Here is a 24801-nt window from a genome sequence, read left to right as displayed (position 1 = left end):
ATATATATATATATATATCTGTGAAAAATCAGGCCCAGAGAAATGAAACAAGTAATGAATTTAGATGGCATGAAAAGCCAGGCTTTGAGGCCATTTGTCTGACTCTGAGCTCAGCAACTTCTTCCCTGTGTACACTGTGATGTTTTGTAAAGATTAATTTGCTGTAGAATTCTAAGTAGCCTTACTGAAGGGAAGAAACTGCTGTTATGTATAAAATGGATGAAGTGCCAGACTTCTGATTTGCTTCTCCCAATTACATCTCTTTGTATATTTTCTCTTAGTTCCATCTTATTGGGCCTAAACCAGTGTTCACTGATTCTGCTGCCCATCCCTCCTGAATGCACTTTTTCTTCTGATTATCCAATGGATTTGCCATCTCCTGCTGCTAGTTCCCCTGTTTTCTGTGGACAGGTCCACTCTTCTTTCCTTCTCTTCCAATTTCTTTGCCTAACTATAAAGATATCTTTGAAAGCTCTGAAATATGCCTAATATTTATTCGAGTTTCAACTGCTCATTGCCATCTTTAAACTTTCACTCTCCCAATACAGAAACCAATGTGCATTTTAATTCTTTTTTCAGACCAGGAGACAAGGCTTGAAGGCAAAGAGTTATCTCCAAAGCCCAATATTATTGAAGATTTATCCCATGGATCCATAATGGAAAGGAAAGGTCTGTGGCATTCACCCTTAGGGGAAACTTGGGAACCTGATAATTGGTTAGAGGAGCAACAGGAAAGACATCTAGGCCAAGTTACCTGTAAGGAAACCCTCACTGAGAGGGGAGTGTGTAGAGGTAATGACCTTGAACAATGTTCCAATCAAGATTCGGTCCTTAATACACAGCAAGGAATTCCTAAATCAAAATATCCGCACAATTGGAATTCACATGGAAAAGATGCCAAACAAAACTCTGAGTTAATGAAAACTAAAAGAATGTTTGTAGGAAAGAAAATCTATGAATGTAATGAATGTGGGAAAACTTTCAGCCAGAGCTCATCCCTTCTTAAACACCAGAGGATTCATACTGGGGAGAAACCATATAAGTGCAATGTCTGCGGTAAGCACTTCATTGAACGCTCTTCCCTTACCGTACATCAAAGAATTCATACTGGAGAGAAACCCTACAAATGCAATGAATGTGGAAAAGCCTTCAGTCAGAGCATGAACCTTACTGTTCATCAAAGAACTCACACTGGGGAGAAACCATATCAGTGCAAAGAATGTGGGAAAGCCTTCCGTAAGAATTCATCCCTTATTCAACATGAAAGGATTCATACTGGAGAGAAACCCTACAAATGTAATGAATGTGGGAAAGCTTTTACACAAAGCATGAATCTTACTGTGCATCAGAGAACTCATACAGGAGAAAAACCCTATGAATGTAACGAATGTGGAAAAGCTTTCAGTCAAAGCATGCATCTTATTGTGCATCAGAGAAGTCATACTGGAGAAAAACCCTATGAATGCAGTGAATGTGGAAAAGCATTTAGCAAGAGTTCAACCCTTACCCTTCATCAGCGAAATCACACTGGAGAAAAGCCCTATAAATGTAATAAATGTGGGAAATCCTTTAGCCAGAGTACATATCTTATAGAACATCAAAGACTTCACTCTGGAGTAAAACCTTTTGAATGTAATCAGTGTGGAAAAGCCTTCAGTAAGAACTCATCTCTTACTCAACATCGAAGAATTCACACTGGAGAGAAACCTTATGAGTGTATGATATGTGGAAAACATTTCACTGGACGATCATCCCTAACTGTACATCAGGTTATTCACACTGGAGAGAAGCCTTATGAATGCTCTGAATGTGGAAAGGCATTCAGCCAGAGTGCATACCTTATTGAGCATCAAAGAATTCATACTGGTGAAAAGCCCTATGAATGTGACCAGTGTGGTAAAGCTTTCATTAAGAATTCATCCCTTATAGTGCATCAGAGAACTCATACAGGAGAGAAACCCTATCAGTGTAATGAATGTGGAAAAGCCTTCAGTCGGAGCACAAACCTTACAAGACATCAAAGAACTCATACATGAAGAAAGCATTCATGAGCCACTTCATTATGATTAACTCTTAAGTAATTATATAAGTCATGTTGATGTAGATGCCTAATAAATGTAACAATTATGGGAATCTTTTAGTTGAAGTGTATAGCACATCAGACAATACAGATCATAGCAGAGAAACCTCATGAAATTAGAAAAAAATTTGATTCAGAAGGTAAAATTTTATGTTATGTCAGGTTTGAGTAACTGTTACATAGACCATGAAGATAAGTTCTGTTGTGTCATACTGCAGATTCTCTTCTGGACATCAGGGACTTCACAATGAAAAGAGTCTCACAGTGTGTGGCTGGACAGCCCAAAGACCTAGTATGTAGTCCTGAATACCACTAATTTGGAAAAGTTACCCGCTTTTACTGGGTCACAGTTTCCTTATCTGGTAATTGAGAGATTTTCCATATTGAAAGCCTGAAGGACCGCTATTTGCTAAAATTCTACAAACGATGGTGAGAAATTTCTGGTCTTTTACTCTCATGTATGTTTTCTAGGTGCTTCTACTTTGTTTTCCTTGGAGTCAACATTCTCTACCTCTACCAATGCCTATTCTACCATGTCCTTTCCCCTCTTCCTGCCTTACTTTTTACCCTAAAATATAGGCTGGTTTCTACCAGGTAATAGGATAATTGTACAGCTCTTAATGCACTAGCATGCAGTTTTTAGTTCTCATCATTAATAAATTGTTGTTAAATTAGCTGATTATTTAGAAAACTAAATATGGTCTATATGTACATCATAGACTCAAATACGTATCTTTGTGTTGTATTTGATTCTCCAAGTAGAAAAGAGAAGAAAAAGAGGACATCTAGTATATTAACAAAACCTTTGCAACTCAGAATACATTTTGAAACTATCACAGCGATATTTTATACATCTATCATGGTGGTAGTAGTTTAGTTTCATTTATTCCACCCATTTTAACAAGTACTAAAGACATGATTAGAAAATCACAATGATTAAGATATATTCGTTATGTTCTAAGGCAGTGGTGGTGAAATTGTGGCTCATGTGCCACAGTTGGCTATCTGTCATCACTGAAAGCTCTAAAAGGTTCACCATCACTGTTCTAAGGGCTAAACTAAGAAAGTGATATTGTGCTGTGAAAGAAAAGGAGACCTGAAGCAGCAATGAGGTAGAAACTAGAAGAAATATAACTGGTTAAATATACCCATTTGAGTTACAAGGAAATGTTTAGAATGACTTGAATTTCTTGAGTGGATCGGCATGCCATAACTAAGAAAATAAAAAAACAGCCACTTTTTCTGGCATTGTTTCTGGCATTGTTTCACAGAAGTAATCAGATACCTTGAGTTTCATGGGGTTGCTATGTTGGTTGTATGATAGTGGCCAAGCTCCAGGTAGAATGTCTGCATTTGTGGTAGGAAGATGGGATGGGTAGGACCAGCAACAGCAGTGTATTTTATTAGATATGTTTCCCCATAACCCCCTCAGCATGCTCCTTGCCTTTCACTGACTACAGCTATACATGCCTGTATATGTATATACAATATATATATATATACATGCCTGTATAAGTATATACAGCCTCAAGGGAGGCTGAGAAAAGAAGTATTTAGTTCTTCTATTCCCTCTAGTGGAGGTAGACAAAGAAATGGCTTTCAGAATGGTTTTGATTTGGCCAACCAGTAGTCTGCCAGAGAGTATTTGTTTGGTCAAAGGTAGGATTAAATGTGTTTATTATAACTACAAAAAAGAAGCATGGGGGAGTCAGGGAGCACAGGAAAGAGAGAATCTACAGCTTAGAATGAGAAGGATGTGGAGCACAGACTACAGCTGCAGAAATTCTTTCAATAGGAGGATGGAAACTCTAAGAGGAGGCAAAGAAATTAAGAAATCATGGGTCCAGAAGATGTGGGTGGCAGTGGAAGATGTGCCTATGAACTGTTGTTGGTCTAGTGTTTGGGTGTAGTTCCTCAGCATTATCATTTTACCAACTTTGATTTATTGTATCCATCCTCAGTTTCAGTACCCTTCATTTCTGCCCTCTGTGCCTTCCTCTTAAGCTTTTATTTTGCTGCTGTCTTTACATTTTCATCTATTTTCTACCCATCTAATCTCTCTGCCTCCTTCTTTCCCCCCTTTTTTATCTTGAGATCAGGTGGGAAACAAGAAAAGGAGACAGGGCACAAGGTTACATATTAAAAGTATGTTTCTTAGTACAGTTCTGTGATTCATTCTCCCTTTTTCTTTGCCTGTTCTCACTCCACCAGTTTATATTTGAATGTAGTCAGTGAGCCCCAGTATCTACATGCTGAGCCAAGAGAGTTGGGGGATCAGAAGACTGGAGAAGCTATGTCAGTGATTTGCTCCATCCTCAAGATGCTGTTTATATGGGAAACACCTAGAAAAGATAGCTAGAGTGTAAAGGTCTGGGAAAGAAGACCTCAGCTATGATGTCCTCTTGTTAAAGCAATTTCTTCACTTTGGTGTTCTCTGAGATCAAACTGTAGTGTTTATAATATTCGAGAATTATATTTTTGTGTCTTAAAATAACATAGCCAGGCCTTGCATCAGCTGGAATCCCCAGCATCCAAGGACATCTGTGTGCTCTCTCCCCCTGTCCTCTGCCCCTCACTGCTGCTGCCGCCATCGCCTGGTATCTTGGACCTCACTGATGGATGACTTCTCATATCTGCAGTTAAATTTGCACATGACCCAAAACATCAGCATCAGCTGTTCTTTCTGACCACCACATCTGTCTGTCCTAATTTTAAAATTCTGTGAAAGAATCCCATTTGGTCCAGATCATCCTTTTACGACAGACTTCATAAGTGCCCTTTTCTGCCCAAGTACCTGTTGCTTTCCCAGCCAGCTGGTGTGGAGGAGGTTGTCATACAGTCACCGTCCATGCAATCAGGCCTCTGGGTAGCAGCCAGTCATGATCAGTATGCCATTGGGTATTTGCTGAGCACCCTCTAACCGCTAGAGATGTCAGCCTCTAAAGGAACTCATGGGGGGGGTCATAAATGAACGAGGAATTAGGGTACAGTCAGATGACATCTAAGATAACAAGAAACAAGACCCTCTGGAACTACAGATAATGGCATATTAGGTACTTTTTTCTCTATGGTTGGACCATCACTCAAATGGGTCTGGATAATTAAAGAGGTACCAGTCAGGGTTCCACAGCAGGTGGAGCTGAAGACTACAGTGCCAGTATTTCTCCCTTAGATTAAGCATAGCCCTGACACATGGATGTTCAGGGGAACTGCATTCAGCTTCTGCAAAAAATTCACAGCCGATCTTAGATGAAGGGACTCTGAAAATTGATGAATGCTTAGTAAATAGTCGAGATAGGTTACTTCCCTGGGTATATACACACTGGTACAGTTCATTTCCTGCCTATATTCCATAGACTTGCTGGAACACTTTATGTGCTGCATGCTGTAGTGATAAGTATGCATAAGATAGTGTTCCTAGTCACTGTATAGGCAGCTCGTGTGAATGCCACTGTGAAGGACCACTAGTCTCTGCTGCTGAGCAGCTCCCAGCATAGGTTGCCATAGGAGTGTGCCAGTTAAGTGCAAAAAAGATAGGTGGTAAGAGCAGAAGGAATTGCAAGAAGGCTGAGTATGTTTGTTTTTAGGAGACTTTAAAGGATGTATGATTTGAGTATAGAATAGAACTCAAGAAACGATAGGAAATAAAGCTGAACGAACCTCTCATTACATCCTATTGCAAGGGCCATGTAACATGGCTCAGAAAGTGAACACTTAATCTGTAGGAAATAGCACCTATTCTGAGGAAGAGTGGTCAGATTTGATACAGATTCTGGTACGTAAGTGTTGATTTGCATAATTGAGAGTGGCAGCAGAGAGGAAAATCACATTTTGGTTTTTTGAGGCAGGGTCTTCCTTTGTAGTTCAGGCTGCCCCTGAACTCACTACATAGCCCAGGCTGGCCTTGAACTTGAGATGATCCTCCTGCTTCAGCCTCCTGAGTGGTGGGGTTACAGGTATGCACCCACCATGCCTGGCAACCTGATCACAGTTTTAACCTCATTTCTCTGAGCATAATGAATCATAGTAAAAATCCTTGAGAAGTGAGGGCTGCTCTGTTGAACGCTCAGAACAATGAAGTGTGTTGGGTCCTGGCATGAGTGAGAGGGCACACTGGGCTTCACATTAACTCTTCAGTTTGGTTTTTGTAATTGGCTGTGTGGAACATGCCTGTTGGGTACTGTATAGCAAACTAGAGCAGCCCCAGGAAAGAGGTGTCATGTAAGTGGATGTGTCATACCTATTTTCAGTTTTGGAAGACTTTGGGTCCTTGCTTGTCAGCTCTCAGCTAAGTAACAAGGACGCTTTTGCCCTTTCCTCCATTAGCAGAAATAGGATTCCTAATTCCATTTACTATATGCAGGCTCTTGGGCAAGCCATTTAACATAATCAGTGCCTCGCTTTTCTCATTTGCTAACAGCACAAACCTAATTGCTTTGGGTTGCATTAAATAATAATGTAAAGTGCCTTAAAAGTGTCCAGCATGCAGTTAGTGCTCGATAAATACTTGTCGTCCTCATATACCTGAAACAGAACCGTTATCTAAATTGCTACTTAGTGTAGCATCTAAAACTCTTAATTAAAATCTGAAGAGTAATTAGGCTCTCAAAGCAAATGCGTTAGAAATGTTATATATCTGTGGGAGGCTTTCCCTCACCCTGCTACAAAGGTCTCCTATCTAGTTTCATATTCCCCTTCAATGTTACCACTCTGTTCTTCCTGAAGCTGATCCATGATTCTATCCTATTGTGCTTAGCCATGGCACTAGCCCAAATCTGTTTAGTGGCTTGCCATCACATGCCGAATAAATCCAAATTTTCTACCATGGTCTCCAGGGCTCTCATGAACTGCCCCTGCCCAAACTTCCATTCTCTCTTGTCTGGCCTGCCATGGTCAGTCACACTGGGCCTGCTTAGCCTCAGATTCACTAACCATACTCCTCTCCCTGTGCAGCATTTCTGCTCCCTTCTGGCTTTTCCCCAAATCGTTACATGGTTTCCTTCCCCACAGTATTCAGATCCCCAAATGCTATTTAAATACAACTCCTGTCATACTCTGCCCCCAGCATAGTAGTCAGTACATTTTCTATTTAGTTGACTACCTTCCCTAGTAGAAGTAAAACTCCAAGAGTGTAGATTTTTCACTATTTACCCAGGCCCTGAAGTAGTGTCTGGCACATAGAATGCTTTCAAAGTGTCTAGAGAATAGTGTTAACAAAACCCCAATTTGAGAACGTTGTAGTGTCACATATTCACTGACATTGTTTCTTTTAAAATTCCCTAAGTGACTAAGCTCAGGTCACATGAAACCCTCTCATCTTTCCTTCCTGATGTCCATTAATATTACATATCCAATGACAAGTGCCTCCAGCGAGGGTATTCCTTCACATCACCTCACGCTTCCCACCCCAGCCAGTCAAAAAAAAAAAATTCTAACTTCTCTACATATCACACATTGTCCAAGATAGATTCCTCGGCCTCCAGACTCCCTCGCCCTGGTCCCTATGTCTGTTCTACCTGCTGGGTACTTCTCATTGCCCTTGTTCTCCTCTGGTTCCAGATGCCATCAGCTCTGTCCTGAGTCGCTGCAGCAGCCTCCTCCGGGGCTTTCACCCGGATATCCCCATCCATCCCACAATTACTTTAGGAGTTACTGCCATGTTTCAGAGCTATGCCCTGGCCCAGGTGCCTGGCCAGACAGGGACAATTTGACGCTTCTTTCGGGGCCAAGGATGCAACCCTGACAGCTTTCCGAGGAACTATTCGGTCTTCTGGGGCTTCTCGTTACCAGATCAAGCGCTGGTCCCTTGGACTAACCTCCCTGGTCCTCCAGTTCGTATAGCTTTCTGAGCGTTATTTCAAAGTAGAGACGAAGGCAAAATCAGTCCGGGCTGGGCAGCTAGCGTGTGTCTTGGCGCCGATAGCTGATTAGGGGTAAGGGGGCACTCCGCAGAGGCTTCTGGGAAACGTAGTTCAGCATTCAAAGCCACAGCTCCGGAAAGGGACGTGGGGAGGGGGCTGTCTGCGCAGGCGCCGGTCTTCGCCGCTTTGCCTTCTGGGCAGTGGAGTGCTGCAAACCAAAGTGCCGCATCCCTCAGGCTTGTGGGAGTTGAGCCCCGCGGTTTCCACGGCAACGCGCAAGCGCAGTTTGCAAACTCCAGCTCATTGTGTACTGACTGCGATGTGGTGGCTGCGGTCTCTCGCCGCCGGTAGAGGCTCCTGGAAGGGCGACCTAGCGGTGACCAGGCACGGTGGCTAAAGCCGCAAAGGGACAGCGGCAGTGGGTGGTCAGGTCTAGGAAGAAGGGCTGAGGGAAAGCCGAGGATGTCTGGGTCCTGGTCCATTCTGGAGGACCCTGATCTAATGCTCCAACCTTCCAGAGTGTGTGTCTGAGATTTTATTCCAGATGGAAAAGGGAAGGTCCGACAGGATCGGGCATCCTGGGTTTTAGGCTCCTCCGAATCTGAGTGCCAGTGAGTGGATGGGGCCAGGGCCTCTAGCGTGTGGTGAAGCAGCAGTCCCGGCACACTCAGGGTGGTCGAATTACGGCTGATTCCGAGCCCGCCACAGAGTTTGCCAAGGACTAGGGAGCCGCAGTGCAGCCCTGCAGCACCTCCCTGGGGACCCCACAGAGCAGCAGGGACTCACGTTCACTGCTTCTTGCCGCGCCTTTGACTCCGGGTCACTCAAATGGCCCTGGAAAGTGAGAAGCGGAGGCTGTAGAAGAGCGTGGCCTGAGTGGCTTCTGCATCGAGGATGTAGCCTACTTAGGTCGCGTCTTTTTTTCAGGAGAAAGTCAACTCTCTTTACCCCCTTCCTTTGCAACCCTACGGCTCAGCAGTTCCAGGAGAGACAATTCCTTAGGACTCCTCAGCATACTTTAAGGCAAGGACGGAAGCTGGTTACAAAGTATGAGAACTGGGGCTGGAGCAAGCTTTCTGCAAGTTGAAATATTTAAAATACAGAAGGGAAGACATGGAGGATTTGACTACAGGTAAGGTGCGAGGGAGGAAGTAGGGAAAATCTCTCAGAAGCAGGAGGGTTAGGAGCAAATCAAGCCAAAGAGTTCATCGCAGCGAGGTACAGGTGGATCCCCAGAGTATGAATGCTCACAGCCTCACTCCTGCTGCATGACACCTTCTGACCAGCTCTCTCTTCACAGGTGTGTGACCGCTTCTAGCCTGCAGAATCCCGAGCTTGCCACGCTCCTCACTGGCCTCCTCATCACTGTGCCTGTCCCTAAGAGGAAGCGTCAGAGAAGAGAGAATGGCTGTGAGCCGCCTACCAACCATGGTCCAGGTGAGTGCGGTTTTCTCCCTAATTTGCCTTCTGATTTGCAGAGTGTGGGCATGTTTCTTCCCCTGCCCAGGGCCTTCACTGAGACTCCTGTCCCCCACACAGCTGATGCCGTCTTGGGTTTGTCCAGGTGGCTGTTAGAGCTAAGTGACTTGCTAAAGGTCATGTAAGGGGCACAGCTGGTTGGTCTGAAATGAAAACCTTTCCCCTGCAGTATGCAGTCTCCTTTGAAGAGTACATAGTCATATATTCATTTGGATGTATAAATTATGGTGCATTTGGCAAAATTGTTTGTTTTGTTTTGTATTTTTGAGACAGGGTCTTCTCTATGTAGTTGAGACTGACCTGGAACTCACTGTGTAGCCCTGACTGGTCGCGAACTCACAGTGATCTTCCTGCCTCAGCCTCCCAAGTACTGGGATTACAGGCATGCGCCACCATGCCCGGCTGTATTTGGCAAAATTGTTCTCATTCCCTCACATTTAAAGGTCTACCTGATCTCTGCCCACTAGGCCCCACCTCTTTAAGCTTCTGCCGCCTCTCAGTACCATTACATTGGGGACCAAACCTGTTTGGGGACAAACTGTCTAAACCGTGGCAGTGTCACAGCCCATCTTGCGGTTTATAGCCTGCGTTGCTTTGGGTGTCACACACGGACATGCTCCAAGTATTTTGATCTATGCTAGAAACTCACAGGTGGAGAGCAGTCCTTGACGAACTGGTTCGTGAGTTCAGTTCAGCAGGCATTTCCCAGCTGCTTGCTGTGTACTGAGGCTGGAGGTGTGGGCAGCAGGAGCATAATTGAGACCACCTTAATCAAAAGTTGGTATTTGTGGGAAAGATACTGAGTTATTTCCCCAGATCCAGAGGCAAAGATAAACTGGTCTTTGGCTGTGGAAGTGGCATCTAGAATAACCCCTAAAAGTTCTCTCTGTTATCCCTGTTGTCTAGGAAGACCTTGTGAAAACACTAAATTTTACATATTAGATTTCAGGTATCTGGGAGAAATGATTTCTTTTGTCTTAGTTTGAAAGTTTGCAAAAAAAAAAAAAACAACAACAACAAAAAAGACTAGTTGTAAATCAGAGGGAACAGAGTCCCGGAATATAAATGTCTGTTTCCGTGTGGTGTGTGTGTATGTTGTTGGGGGTGGACAGATGAGCAGTTGAAGAATTAGAAGTACGGTCTGCATCGCCTAACAGTAACGTGCTCTGAGACACGTGTGCTGTTGGGTGATTTTGTCCTTGTGCCAACACCAGTAACAGTATCTGTACAAATCTGAGTGACCCGGGTCAGCCGCTCAGTTGGCTTCTCGATGCAGTCGAGATGAACATGAGCCGTGTGAGGCTCTTAGCAGTGTGACACTGCATGTTGTTTTACAGTGAGGTTTTTTTAAATAAGTAGAAGCGATGACTAAAAGTCTGCTGGACGTGTTAACCAGTGACGTTGTTGACTATCATTACCAAATATGAGGTGCTGAATGTGCACACTTGTACACTTCGCGTCACAGTAGGTACTGTACCCCAGCCCCACTGCGAGTACGGAAGTGTTGCGCTGTGCTAAAACCTGACTGCAGCTGTAAGCAAATCACTAGGCAACAGTGATTTCCAGTTGCATCGCAGTCTTACGGGGCCACCTTCATATATGTGGCCTGTCATTGAGCCAGACATGCTATGTATGACTTTAATAGTTGCTGCATCTGCAGGCCGTGTTGAAGATGCTGAGAAGATGAGGGAGATGTAGAACTGTTCCATACTTTGAAGGTAACAGTCCAAAGGTAGAGACTGAATGTAAACCGGAAATCGCAACCAAGTGGGCCCACACTGACGAGTGCAGGAGCAGTCAGGGAAGACTGTGCTGAGGTGATATCTAAGCTGAGACTAGACTAGGATTTGGCCATGTTGGGGCAGTTTAGAGGCAGGCCTGGGAAGATTGCTGGAGATGGAGAAAAGGAACAGCCGTACTTGGTCCCAGTGCCGAGGAAGCACATCTTCACTACTACTTGTGTCTCTTCAAAGTGGGCAGCAGCGTCTAGTACAAAGTCCAGCCCCTGGCAGGTGCTTGCCTTGTCCCAGAATGCCAGCATGCACATCCTGGGGCAGCCAGCCTCAGCTTCCCCGGTGCAGCTCCCAGCCAGTGAGATTGGCTTTGCCGTTTCAGGACTTGGTGACCTTCAAGGATGTGGCTGTGCTGTTCACCCAGGAGGAGTGGGGGCAGCTGAGTCCTCCGCAGAGGGCCCTGTACAGGGACGTGATGCTGGAGAACTACAGCAACCTGGTCTCGCTCGGTAAGGCGGACCCTGGGTGGGGATCTGAGAGGCCCTTCCGGCTGATGCTGCACAGGAGTAGGCTGAAGAGGGCCCATTGCAAATGCTTCTCCAGAGCTTCCAATCAGCTACCCTTGGTCCCAGGCCTGTTTTGAAGACCTAAGTGGAAATGCCTCGGAATCTAAGGGTTGAATCCTCCCTCGCCTTCTTCCAGCAGGGGAGGGACGTAGGAACAGGTGTTGATGTCAGGCCTGGGCCGTCCTCTTCCACCTCCAAGCATGTGCCCACCTGGGCCTTCTTGTCAAATCACCCTTTCTGGGAAGTTCTGAGGACCAAATCTCACCCTTGCAATGCTTTTTGTCTCTATTATGAATGGATGTGGTCCTTATTTTTCCCCTCAAAAACAGGACTCTTAGGACCCAAACCCAATATGTTTTCTCAGCTGGGAAAAGCAGAAGAACGGATGCCAGAGGTCGCCTCGGGAGGCTTCTCCCTTGGTAAGAATCCCACATCTGGGAGGCAGTGGGAGGAAACCAGATGGGCAAGGTAGGCTGACATGCCAGCACGTGCACCAGGACTTGTTCCCACATTGTCCCAGGATGCATTGCAAACTGTCGCATGCCTTTCGTGTGGCAGTTTGTAGTGGTCTGAACCCTCCCCTTTGTGACATTTTCCTCTCCTTCTTTGGCCTGAATTAAGAGGCTCTGGTTCCAAAAAGCCCTCACATGTCATGTGGACAGTTCTCTGCCACCTGAGCATCCTATCCTGTGCCGGATGGAGCAGGGTCCACTTGCCCTTCTCCAGGTCCACGGGGCTGCACACAGGAGGACGGCTTATGTGCCTGCTAAAACTCCATCTTCTCCAGGAAAACACTGGGCTTCTGTTCTGTTGCCTCATAGTTCTTTGTCCACGTGGATGTGTGGTTCAACCAGCATTGAACTGTCCTCTAGCTCTTACTGTACCTCTTGTCATATGTTGTGCTGTGTTGATCACGCCTAGCCCAGAGCTGGGCACCCAGGAAACAGCATAGACTTGTTGCCTGGGATACAGTGAACATGACAGTTTAATGGCTCCTACTTGCCCTAAAGAACCCACTGGGTCTGGTGGCACAAGGGCGGGACTGTGTCTTTCTGCCACCACTTGACAGTCTAGAAAGTTTAGTGTCTTATCCAAGACACTCTGACATTGCACTTTTAGTTAATACTTTACAGGACTGAAAATAATTCTACAAATCTTTTATTAGTGATTTTTCACAGTAACTCAGTGAAGTAGGCAGGAATTTATATCTTACCATAGTAATGATCCATGTGGAATGTCTCGGACTCAAATCTTTTATGAAATTTAAATATATTAACTCTAAGTCTCAGTTATCAAAATTAAAAAAAACTCTTTTGACTTAGTCCAATAGAATTCTGAATATTCTCAGTACTTATATATTGTATTACAACCAAATTAAGTTATTTTTAAATGTTTTGTTCTATATTGTGCAGCATTCTGGTTTTTTTTAAAAAAGGAAAATGATGGAAATGAACAAAAAGAAATCCATCTACAGTCTTACTACTGTGGTGTGACTACTTAAATTGTTCAATCAGCCATTCATCATTAACTCCAATTCCTTATTGGACTTGCATGGGAAGAATATGAAGAAAGATTTTTATCTTTTGTCTTCACGGAATGGTTTTATAGTTAAGTGTGGATGATGACATGAAAACACAGACAATCATAAATCTTAGTTGAACCCTCTTACTGTCTTGACTGGAAATTGCTGCTATAAAGAAATGCTAGCAATTCCAAATATTTATTCCCGCCTTGTTACACATAATACATACTCATTTTAAAATGTTTATTGGATTTCATTTTTAGTTTTTTTTTTTCTTATTCTTATTGTAGTCCGCAATGACTGGCTTAGACTTTAAAGACCATAGAGAATCATGATCACAAGCACATTTCTGATCTTGAGGGTACAAGTTGAATGTCCTTGTTCCGAAAAGCCAAAATCTGAAATGCTCCAAAATTGTTAAGCTGATATACTGTCACAAGTAGAATTTTCCACAGCTGACCTCCTGTGACAGGTTGCAGCCAAAATGCAAACAAACTAAGCAATAGCTGTAAAACAACCTGCCGGCTGTGTGTGTAATAAGGTGTGTATGAAACATAAATGAATTTCATGTTTAGGCTTGGGTCCTATCTGTAAACTACCTCACTCTGTTTATGCAAGTATTCCAAGATCTGGAACAATCCTAGGCATTTCATATTAGAGCTACTTAAGATGTATTAAATCTAGAACTTTTCAGTATTATACTCCTTACTCTTGGTTTAGAATAGACTATTTTAATCATACTAGGAAAAGTCCTTCTGAGAGATAGTTTTCTTTTTTAAGTTTTCCATTTCCTGGGCTACGAGATGCTGTAATAGAGGGAAGAGAGAGCTGACACTTCAGCATTTGCTGCATGGTGGTGGGGTGCCCTATTTAATCCTGACAACCTATGTCACGGGTTTCATTAGTCCCACTTTACGGGAAACTGAGTCTCCCGGTTAACTTGTTTGGACCATGCTGCCATTACGTGGCAAGTCAGGACTAGCAGGAAGTCAGGGGAGAGCCCTCTGACCCTTCATTGCTGTACTTTTCCCCTTTTCCAAAATAGTTTTAATGAACACAGAAACTGTTCACTCCTTAAACTCAAGGAAAAGTATGTGACCATTTAATTTGAGTAGTTTACTAATAGTAGTAATAGTAGTTTACTAATAGAATCTTATGTATTCTTCTGTTTGGTCTTTTTGTGTCAAACCAATTGTTTTATCTATTAGTTCTAACTTACCTTGTTTGATCTAGAAAATGTGTTAGACAAGGCCAGGAATAGTATTCATCTATAATTTTAACATTGTGTATTATGTCCTTTTTTTCATTTTCCCTTTTACTTGTATCTTTTTGCTCATAAGTCCCCAGGGAATTATTTTAGTGACCTAGCACTTCTACATTGCTCTTCCATATTGATTTCTACATTTACTATTATTATTTCCTCCTTTCACTCTGAAATACCTGTATTTTTAGTACTGTGCTTCGAATATATAAGAGAGTACGCAGTGTCTGGAGCAGTTTAAAGGATGGCGGGAGCAGTACTCTGTTCCTGGCACCCGACTTAAAAAGGAACCTGGGAGCCATGGCGGCATCTTCCTCCGCCTATGACAGGGAGGACCATGGCTTGGTCTTAACTCCGGTGTCTCCGGTGTCTCCTCTCACCTGGCATCCTCATGGGCTTAGCACAGACATCTACGGCTCCGAACAGCTTTCACTGGCTTTTGCCTGCCTTGTACGTGATGTGTACATGCAGGATGGAAACTTCCACAGCTCCTTCAAGTCCGTGTGAGGCGTGCAGCTTTAGATGTTTCGTTACTCCTTAGTTCATCCATCTTTCTGCCAGCGGACCTGTAGTTTGCTTCCATGCTTTTCTGTGTTATGCGTAACGCTGTCCTGAATATTCTTGTACATTTTTTTGTTTATACGTGGAAGTTTCTTTGCTTGTACTTGCAGATGGAGATATACTGGCTTTAAGGGTATATTGTCCCAGATTACTGGTGAAATTATTTGTTCCAGAATGCATTGATAGTAGTTGATCCAGGTTCTTGTTTCTTGACACCCTTACCCAAACTTGGAACTTTCACACTTCAGAAATTCTGCTTATCTCACCCCTGAGAAATGGCATCTCGTTGTGCTTTTTGTTTGCAGTATCACTGAGGGTGAACACTCTTTCATGTTTGTTCTGTGATATTACACTGCTATTCTCTGCCCATTTTAGGTGACAGTTTCTTTATCAGGAATTTATACTTAGCCGTTAGTGTGTGTGTCAGTTCTCTTCTCGCTGTCGATAGCTCATGTTGTTTCTTTACTAACAGAAGTTCTCACTTAGTGGAGTAGTAAGTCTTTCTTATTTATCTTTATTTTTAGTGTTCCCTGTGCGCTGTATAATCTTCTCTGTGTCAGTGAAGGAATGACTTTATCTCATTTGCTGTGGTGTCGTTGGCATACCAGATATCAGTGTTGAGTGAAAATATTCCTAATAATATTTACTTTTGTCTTTCTTTGTGTCTTGTCAGAGGCTTGTATTTTTATTAGCTTTTTTAATAAATAAAATTTAACTTTTATGATCTTTTCTATTTTATCTGCATTTACTTTTACTTTAATATTTCTTTCACATTTTTGGAGTGTATTCTGTTCTTTTCCTTTATTTTTAATACTTACTGTCAAAAATGCATGCATTACTCTAAAGCTCTAATAATATTGTTTATCATGAGCAGCGTAATTACCTTATCCCCTCTCTCCATTTCTTTCTCTAAAAGTGATGACTTTCTCTTTTACCTGATCATTTCATATATTTGTTTCCATGCCCCAGGTAACATATATATTGCTATCTCTTGACTTTGCAGTTTTTGACAATATTTATGTAATTCCTTCTATACAATTGAAGAATCCACCCAGCCACCACTTTCCAGCTATTTATGCTTATTGCTCTTGCTCCTAAGATGTCTTCGGCTGAGTCCTGTAAGTTCTAATTCATATTTGTATTCAGATTTAAAATATTATCTACTTTTTGTTATGACTTCTTTAGTCCATCAGTTATTTAGAAATGTATTGCTTAATTAAACACTATTTTAATCTATTTTATGTGTCTGTATCAAACTCTACACACTGCCTAATTAAAAAAGGAAAACTCATTTTGCTCATGGTTCCAGACTCTGGAAAGCCCAGGATTGAGAGGCCACGTCTGGTGAGCCTTTGTGCTGTGTCATAGTGGCCGAGTATCACCTGGTGAGAGAGCATGGGAGTATCTGTGTGAGAGTGGAGGGGATGGGTTGCCCGGCTTACCCGGAGCCCATGGTAGCGTTCGTCGTTCGTGACAGCAGACCCCAGGCTTCCTCACCTCTCCGGGATCCCACCCTTCAGCACCATGCCCTGGGAATTGATTCCATGTGGGCTTTGGGAAACACAGTGAGCTCATGGCAGAAACATTTAAAGATTTTCTAATTGTCCGGTGGGCACTCTATGCATTTCTGGCCTTGTTCCACTGAGTTCAGGGAATATATTCTGAATGATCACAATTCTAGGCAGTTTTAGTAAATGATTTTTAAGTACTTAAAACATTACGTATATTCGTCATTGTTGGGTATAGTGTCCCAAGTATGTAAATATTGTTGAAATTTTTCCTTTTATGATGTGATTTTTGATTATTACAAGTGGTATGCAAACATCTCTCACTACAGTTATTGCTATGTCTATTTTTCCCTTTCATTAAGTGTTTTACTTTTATATTTTGAAGTTACACTATTTGTCTGCAAATGGAGACATGTTATATGTTCTTGAAAAATTGGCCATTTTGTCTTTTTTTAATATCTTAAAGTTATTTTCTCTAATATTGTGTAATTTGTCTGATATTAGTATAGGTACACCAGCTATCTTTGCATAATTTACCCCTTCTCATTTTCTTTCATTTTAATATTTTGGTCTTTATACTTTTGGTATTTTCTCAGTGGTATTTAGTTGAATTTTATTTTTAATATTCAGTCTTATAATTTTAATGTATTTAATATAGTAATTTAGATCAGTTACTAATATGACATTTAGTATCTGCAATCTTATTTATTATCTCTTACTTTCTTTAAATACATTTTTGTCTTTTCTCGTGCTTTCTCTTGGATTAAATATTTTTATATTTTCATCCTGTATTAGCTTATTAATTTACCTTGTTTAGACTTTTTTTTGGTACCGGGGATTAAACTTGGGTCCTTGCACTTGCAAGGCAGGCCACCGAACCACTGAGCTAAATCCCCAGCCCTTGTTTAGACTTTTAATTGTAGGTTTAATATACAAAACTAGTTTATTACCATTCAAAATAACTTTTTATTTAGTTTTTTTTTCTCTCTTTTTTTTTGGTGCCATGGCTAATTACTATTTTGTGCAATCAATAATTTATTTTTCCTATTACTTTTTACACCTTCTTACATTTCCATATTTCCACATGGGACCGTTATTCTTCTGCCTGGAACCCTCATGTTACACTTTTAATATGGGCCTACTGTTTCTAAATCTCTATTTTTATTCATATGGAGATACCTATTTCTTATTTACTTTTTGGAGATATCTGCTCTTTTCTCTTGAAATTTTGTTACTGTCAAATTTTTTTTGACTGTCAGATTATTCCAGCATTTTGGATTATGTCTGGCTTCTACTATTTTTGTTGGAAAGATACTATCAGTCTTTGTTTACTTCCTTCCGGGTGATATATTTTATTTTCTCATGCAACTCTCAGGATACTCTTTTGCTTTTCAGTAGTTTTACCATGCTGTGTCTAGGTAGTTTTATTTGAATTTATCCTACTTGGAGTAGGAGAACTTCTGTCTTTAGCCTTTCTCATTTCAAATAATGTTATGCCCTATTATTTTCTCCTCTTATTCCCTAATTCTAATCACACATGTATTCGAGCTTTTCGCCATGTCATCTGTGCCTCTTTTTATTTTCTTTCACCTTTTACCATAGAATCTTAGTCTGTTTTTTTCTGTCGCTATAATTGAATGCCACAGACTGAGGTAAGTGGTAAAGAACAGTTACTTGGCTCTCAGTTTTGGAGTAAGAACAGTTACTTGGCTCTCAGTTTTGGAGTCTGGGTTGTCTGAGAGTGTGATACGGGCTTCTTAGAGCACCATACCATGGCAGAGGTCGTGTTGAGATGGAGCAAGTGAGCAAGTTCAGGTCTCTTCCTCTGCTTCTGAGATGACTCATGCCATTCTGAGCAGCCCACCGCCATGACTTCATCTATCCTAGCTATCTCCCAAAGGCCCTGTGTTGATACTTCAACATATGAGTTTAGGGTTTATATTTCCAGCGGGTGAACTCTGGGGAGCACACTGAAGTCAAAGCGTGTGGGTATTTTCTGCTTACACATTTTTGTAGTTCACTGTTACTTTCTTCTGCTGTTTTCAGGATACCATTAAATCCAGCTATTAGTCCATAATTTTTTATTGTTTTTCAATTCTGAGATTTCTATTTGATTTTTTTTTCAGCTTTAATTGAGTTTATTGGTACATTTTAGGGATACAGTACAGTTACATTCATCATTGGGATCTTGTACCTCTACATGACAAGTCTTGGTTCTCATTTTTTCCCCTTACCCCTGCCCTCCCTTCACCCCCTTCACCCCCCCTCCCCATCTACAAACACTTTATTTCCATCTTTTCATTTGATTTTTTGTTCCAATTCTCTGTTGGAACAGAGATTTTTCAGTCTTCTGTTTTCTCAAGCACGTTATCAAGTTTCTTTTCTAAGTCGTGATAACTCTCTGATTACTCTGACATCTGTGTTCTCTTCTTTTCTATCGTCTGTTTTTTCTTTATATAATTTCTTAGTATTTCTAATCAAATCCCTAACGTGTGAAGGAGCACAAAGACTGTGGACATTGTACTTCCTTCCAGAGAGGATTTGCCTTCTCTGTCAGCAGGTAGGGTGCAAACAGACCACCCACATCCAGCCAGGGATTGTGAGAGCTGGCGGTTTTGCCCTCTCTTATTTTCCCTTATGAGAGTTATGATGTTAGAACCCTGCAGGGGCCCCATCTGAGACTTCATGAGGAGCCCTCTCTGGAAAGTCCCGAATTCCACTTTTTGGCTTCACGTACAAAACAACTATAGAAAATTATGGATTTCTGCTAAATTTGTCTTTTGCCTATCAGAGGCTTAGCAAATTCTTGAGGAGACGACCACAAAGTGTTGAATCACCTCTCTCTTTTTCCCTTGTCTCCCAAATGTTAGATTATTAAGGCTCTACATCTGCGGATTCACCTAACAGGCTTCATACTGTGTAGTTAGGCCTGAAGTCAGGATTGTGTCTTTACTGAATATGTATATATTTTTATTGAATTATTCCCTAAATAATGCGGTGTAACAACCATTTACATACCACATAGCATTTACATTGTAGTGAGTACTATAATTAATCTAAAGAAGATTTAAAGTGCATAAAAGATTGTGCATAGCTGATAGGTAAGTAGTATGCTATTTCATCTAAGTGTTTTGAGCATCCATGGATGTTGGTGTCTGTGGAGAATTCTAGAACCAGTCGTGGATCCTCAGAGACAACCATACTGGCATTTACCGTCAACTATTTTTGTTTTGAGAAAGCTTATGTTAGTTTAAACTCAGGATTAGCCTTAAAATATGCCAGTTTAACTCTTTTTTCCCCAGTAACTAAAGAGTTATTTAAATTGTTATTTGTAAAAGATTTTCTGGGATGAGTGAGAAAGGGAAATATTGAAGAGAGTCTGTTCTCTGTAGGATTTCCTAGAAATCTTTGCCAGTGTTTAGTATCCAGTCACTAGCATTATGTTTCTTAATATAAAGTCTTAAATAAACCTAAGTTAGAGGTGGCTATTCACAAATATATGGAAAAATAAAATGCAACCCAGAAGTCTACTAATTAATCAAGATACCCAAGATACCAAGTGTGAGAAGGTTGTTGAATAAGTAAGGAATTTTTGTCTGAGGAGAGGAATTATTTGGAATTATTGGGCTCCAGCCACTATTCAAGCAGCTGAATCACATTACTGTGAATGGTCTGTTCTCCAGCTTCACAGCCTCTCCCCCTAGACATGCTGGATATAGCCTGGAATGTACTGCTTTCTTCCTGATTTTCTATTTTTATACAGTATCATGATTTGTTTTCCTCATGCGTTGTCACATTTTCACAAGGGTTTGGAAATGTAACTTCCTCCTGAGGGTGAACATGAATGTTTCATACAGCCTATCCATCAGCCTTGTTTTTTCTTTTCCATCTAAACACTCAAATGAATGGCTAGAACATGAAGTGTTACTACTCACCCTTGAGATTTTTCTTTACCAAGCACTGACCTCAGGTTTCATTGATTTTCATAAGGCTGTATATGGGTTTTCTTAAAGTCCATATCACTAGAATAGACAAGGTACATTTCTTACATATCTGTTTGCATAGTGTGGACTATATTCTGTTTTTGTGAGGCTCAGAAAAATCAGGTAACTTCTCTCCACAAAGGAAATAAGCATTGCAGTCAGGATTCTGGCCCAGGCCTGGGACCTCTGCAGTGGCTCCCAAGCTCTCCTCCTCACACAGGATGCATCAGAATAACTGCACCATAGTCCAGTGCTTAGCCCTCTTCCTCTTTCCTGTGTTGTCACTTGAAGAAGTCTTGGGCCAGGGATTTAGCTCAGTGGTTCCACCGCCTGCCTCGCAAGTGCAAGGACACGAGTTCGATCCCCAGTACCCCCCAAAAAAGAAATCTTCAAGACTGCATTGGTAGTGTTGTTAAAAGCTCATCATCTCCTGCCATCTTGATGTTTGTGAAGGTAATTGAGACATTTTTATTTTTAATGTCTTGCAGACTGGATGACTGTGGCTGTGAGTAAATTATCTACTCTGCAGGCAGATATTCCTAAAGAAGCATTCGATCCATGGACAGTAAAGGAAGGGCTGACGAGAGGCGGTCCCTGGAAATGTGCCAGCTTGTTGGGATGGCAGTGCCAGGAAGGTCAGGAAGTGAACTGGCAGCGAGTGGTCTCTGCCCATCAGGACGCCCCACTGGGAGTCAGTGCACAGCAGGCCCCTGAGTCTGGGAAGGGCTGCCCCAGGAGCTTCTCGCTTGTTCAGAGCCAGGGATTGCAGCCAAGCAAAACAGCCTTTGAATGTTATGAGTGCGGGAAGGTCTTCTCTAAGAGCTCCACCCTTAACAAGCATCAGAAAACCCACACTGAAAAACTCAGCCCAAGTCCGAAAACATATATGAAAGAGAAACGGTATGAATGTCGAGAATGTGGGAAAGCCTTTCACCAGAGCACACACCTCATCCATCACCAAAGAATTCACACAGGGGAGAAACCGTATGAATGTAAGGAATGTGGCAAGGCCTTCTCAGTGAGCTCCTCATTGACGTATCATCAGAAAATCCATACTGGAGAAAAGCCTTTTGAATGCAACTTGTGTGGGAAAGCCTTCATCCGGAACATACATCTTTCCCACCACCACAGAATACATACTGGAGAGAAACCATTCAAGTGTAACATTTGTGAAAAAGCCTTCGTGTGCAGGGCACATCTTACCAAACACCAGAATATTCATAGTGGTGAGAAACCCTATAAATGTAATGAATGTGGGAAAGCTTTCAACCAGAGTACAAGTTTTCTCCAGCATCAGAGAATCCACACGGGAGAGAAACCCTTTGAATGCAATGAATGTGGAAAGGCCTTCAGGGTGAACTCTTCCCTTACAGAACATCAAAGGATTCACACTGGTGAGAAACCTTATAAATGTAGTGAATGTGGAAAAGCTTTCAGGGATAATTCATCTTTTGCACGGCATCGGAAAATTCACACTGGAGAGAAACCCTACAGGTGTGGCTTGTGTGAGAAAGCCTTCAGGGACCAATCAGCCCTGGCCCAGCACCAGAGAATTCACACTGGGGAAAAACCTTATACATGTAACATATGTGAGAAGGCGTTCAGTGACCACTCTGCCCTCACCCAACATAAGAGAATCCACACAAGAGAAAAGCCTTACAAATGTAAAGTCTGTGGGAAAGCCTTTATCCGAAGCACACATCTTACCCAGCATCAGAGGATTCACACGGGAGAGAAACCTTATAAATGTAATAAATGTGGGAAAGCTTTCAACCAGACGGCAAACCTCATCCAACATCAGAGACACCATATTGGGGAAAAGTGATATGACTGCAGTTTATATGGAGAAGCTGTGATTGAGTTAATTAGCACATGAGAAAGAACCCATTCTAAAGAATACGAATGGTACTCATCATATTTACCGAGAGCCAAAATTCACACCAAGGCAAGAATGGCAAACACTCCTTATTGGTTAGTACTGTCTGGTTGAACAACACTTTTTTATTAGTCTCAATTACCAAGAAGCAGAACTGAAATGAAGCTTCATTAACAATATAAAAATTGGTTTCTAACATCTATAAGAGAATTATAAAATTGTGAAAATTAAAGTTGAGAAGCCAGGGAACACAGGAGTAAGAGAGCGGTCTATGAGCATTCTGTTCTTACAGCCCTTTCCCTGTAAGACAATGCCAGCCTCCCACTGTTACATTCTGCTATTATGACACACACTGTGATGTCACCTCTGTTCTAGCCTCACGTATGTACCTGACACCTAGGGTAAGGGAAGTACAATCACGTGTGAGCCCAGAGAATCTTTTAAATTACTCTTGCCAGCTCTACTTCAAACTGTCTTTGGTCACATGTGGCCTGTGTGTCCCTGGCTGCTGCTTCTCTTCTCCTCCTGGAAACATGACTCACTGAGTCGGCTGCTCCTAACTCTTAATGTTGTGTCCCTTGTTACCACTGCCCTCGGGAGTGTGATCTGTCTTCATACACGATGTGAATCAGAATCTGCTGATCAGGATCAGAACCACAGAATGAACCTGAGTCAGAATGAGTTTTCCGCGTTCACAATTTAGACTCTCCATCTGGGGGTGGGGACAGTTTGATCACAATTCTCGAGTTGCCCAGATCCTTTGGGCCTCAGCTTGAGTGTGATATTGGTAAGATACCTGTGCAGCTGTGCTTTACAGCTGTTCCTCTCCTGCTGTTCTTCTGCACTGCAGTTACTCTGCACACAGCAGCCGGGCTTATTCAGTGTGATGTGTGTGTAATGATGCCAGCCTCCTATTATGGTTGGTATTCCTGACCGACTTCGCTTTTGTGACTCACCATTTCCTGGTGTGCATTCAACATGAGAGATGAGACCTACGGACATGTCTCAGAGCGCTGTGGCCGCTCTGCCTTGGCTGGACGATCCCCTGTGCCCACCACATTAGAGTATATTTGCTGTTCCCAGAATGATCAAATGCAATTTCCTGCCTCTGCCCAGCTTTTGTGTAGGTTTCTAAAGATACTAATGTACCCAGGAAAAAAAAAAGGTTTGAGTTTCTGCTCTTCATTTGAAAGTAGCTGCTTCCTGCCCTTTTTCTTGGTCATTCGGACAGTAGTGAGCAACAGTGAGTAATTTCTCAGTCCAGAAGCGGCCCACAAGCACCATCAGCTTCTCTAGGAGGGGCAATGTCCAAATCCAAAGTTGTGAGTGACACAGTAGTTAGTCCTACAAGTATTGCACTTTGGCCCTCTCAGTGTTTCTCAGAAATTGCAGGCACCCTAACACCTGTCCCCCTCCCCAGGAGTGGAGCCTGTCCTGCTGCACACTGAGCACAGTGAGGGCAGGGAGAACAGATTGTCATTCTGGGAAGCAGCAGGGCAGCTTCCTGCTCTGAGGAATCGCTGTCGGTCAAGTTGTGTCATCCTGAGCCCTCCGAGGGCTCCCTCGGCTCCCGGTTAAGGAAGAGGTCCCTGTGTGTCGTGTTGGACTCTAGGTTGATAAAGAGACTCAGAAGCTTCCAGCTGCTTCTAAACCCAAGTTCTGGGGCTTCCCCTGATCCAGGCCAGCAGTGTGTGGGCCATCTTTTCTGTCAGGTGACCAGCAGCAACTCCTTTCTCCCTGAGCATGGGAAGCAGTGGTCCAAGAGGTTGCTTGGCACCACCCTGCTTGTGCCCACGTATTTATCCGGGTTGTCACAGGCTGGCTGCTCCAGCCTGCAAGCAGACCTGGGGAACTGCTCACTGCCCACGCAGCGCCATCCCTGCGACCCGCCATCCGTTCTCACCCCCTCCCCTGCCTTTACTTTGAATCTCTGAGAGAAATTTCTCTCTAAGATCTTCGCAGCTCCTGTTTGTTAAGCAGAAAAGCCCTGCCGCTTGATGTTTGCCTGCTGTCCGGCCACGGCCTGAGCCAGGGTAGGAGCCTCGTCCACCTCAGCAACGGCGCCCAGAGCTGTCCCCTGGCGATGGCGCTGGTGTCCCAGAGCGCCCCTCCCTCAGACGTGGGGCTTCACCAAGTGAGACCCGTGGGACACCTGGGAAGCAGAAACTTGCATTTTTTAGAACCTGAGGTAAGAGGTTCTTAGCCCCAATCTGTCCTGCCAGGTTACCTACCCGGTACTAGATGGGATTTCAGCAGCTACTGGGGACTTTTCCTTCCCTGCCCGCCGCCAAGCCAATCCCAAGGCATGCAGAGTGCTGGGAAGGGCAGGTCCTTCCTTCCTCGGTGTCTGGTCTTGCTGACCAGCCACGCA

At 42.9% G+C, this 24801-nt stretch overlaps 2 protein-coding genes across 8 annotated transcripts in view; both read left to right on the top strand.

Annotated features, from left to right (window-relative positions):
* The window catches only part of Zfp2 (ZFP2 zinc finger protein), a 29823-nt gene extending 26294 nt beyond the window's left edge, over positions 1 to 3529 (top strand). For all 3 annotated transcript variants that reach the window (XM_033761515.1, XM_033761517.1, XM_033761516.1), the window contains one exon: positions 580 to 3529. In XM_033761515.1, the coding sequence (XP_033617406.1) occupies positions 580 to 2036 (1457 nt within the window). In that variant the 3' untranslated portion in view covers positions 2037 to 3529. The remainder of the gene's footprint in view (positions 1 to 579) is intronic.
* The window catches only part of Znf454 (zinc finger protein 454), a 48052-nt gene extending 23257 nt beyond the window's left edge, over positions 1 to 24795 (top strand). Inside the window, exons 1-5 of one of the 5 annotated variants that reach the window (XM_033761521.1) lie at positions 608 to 669; positions 9242 to 9378; positions 11536 to 11662; positions 12049 to 12138; positions 21043 to 24795. In XM_033761521.1, coding sequence (XP_033617412.1) covers positions 9346 to 9378; positions 11536 to 11662; positions 12049 to 12138; positions 21043 to 22379 — 1587 coding nt within the window. In that variant the 5' untranslated portion in view covers positions 608 to 669; positions 9242 to 9345 and the 3' untranslated portion in view covers positions 22380 to 24795. The other 4 variants (XM_033761519.1, XM_033761520.1, XM_033761522.1 and 1 more) reach the window with 4 other exon arrangements.
* The last annotated feature ends 6 nt before the right edge of the window (positions 24796 to 24801 follow it).

The sequence above is a fragment of the Fukomys damarensis genome, unplaced genomic scaffold (assembly GCF_012274545.1).
Source record: "Fukomys damarensis isolate Sample0158 unplaced genomic scaffold, DMR_v1.0_HiC HiC_scaffold_9, whole genome shotgun sequence".
Classification (NCBI taxonomy): domain Eukaryota; kingdom Metazoa; phylum Chordata; class Mammalia; order Rodentia; family Bathyergidae; genus Fukomys; species Fukomys damarensis.
This window is presented reverse-complemented; position numbering and strand designations above follow the sequence as displayed.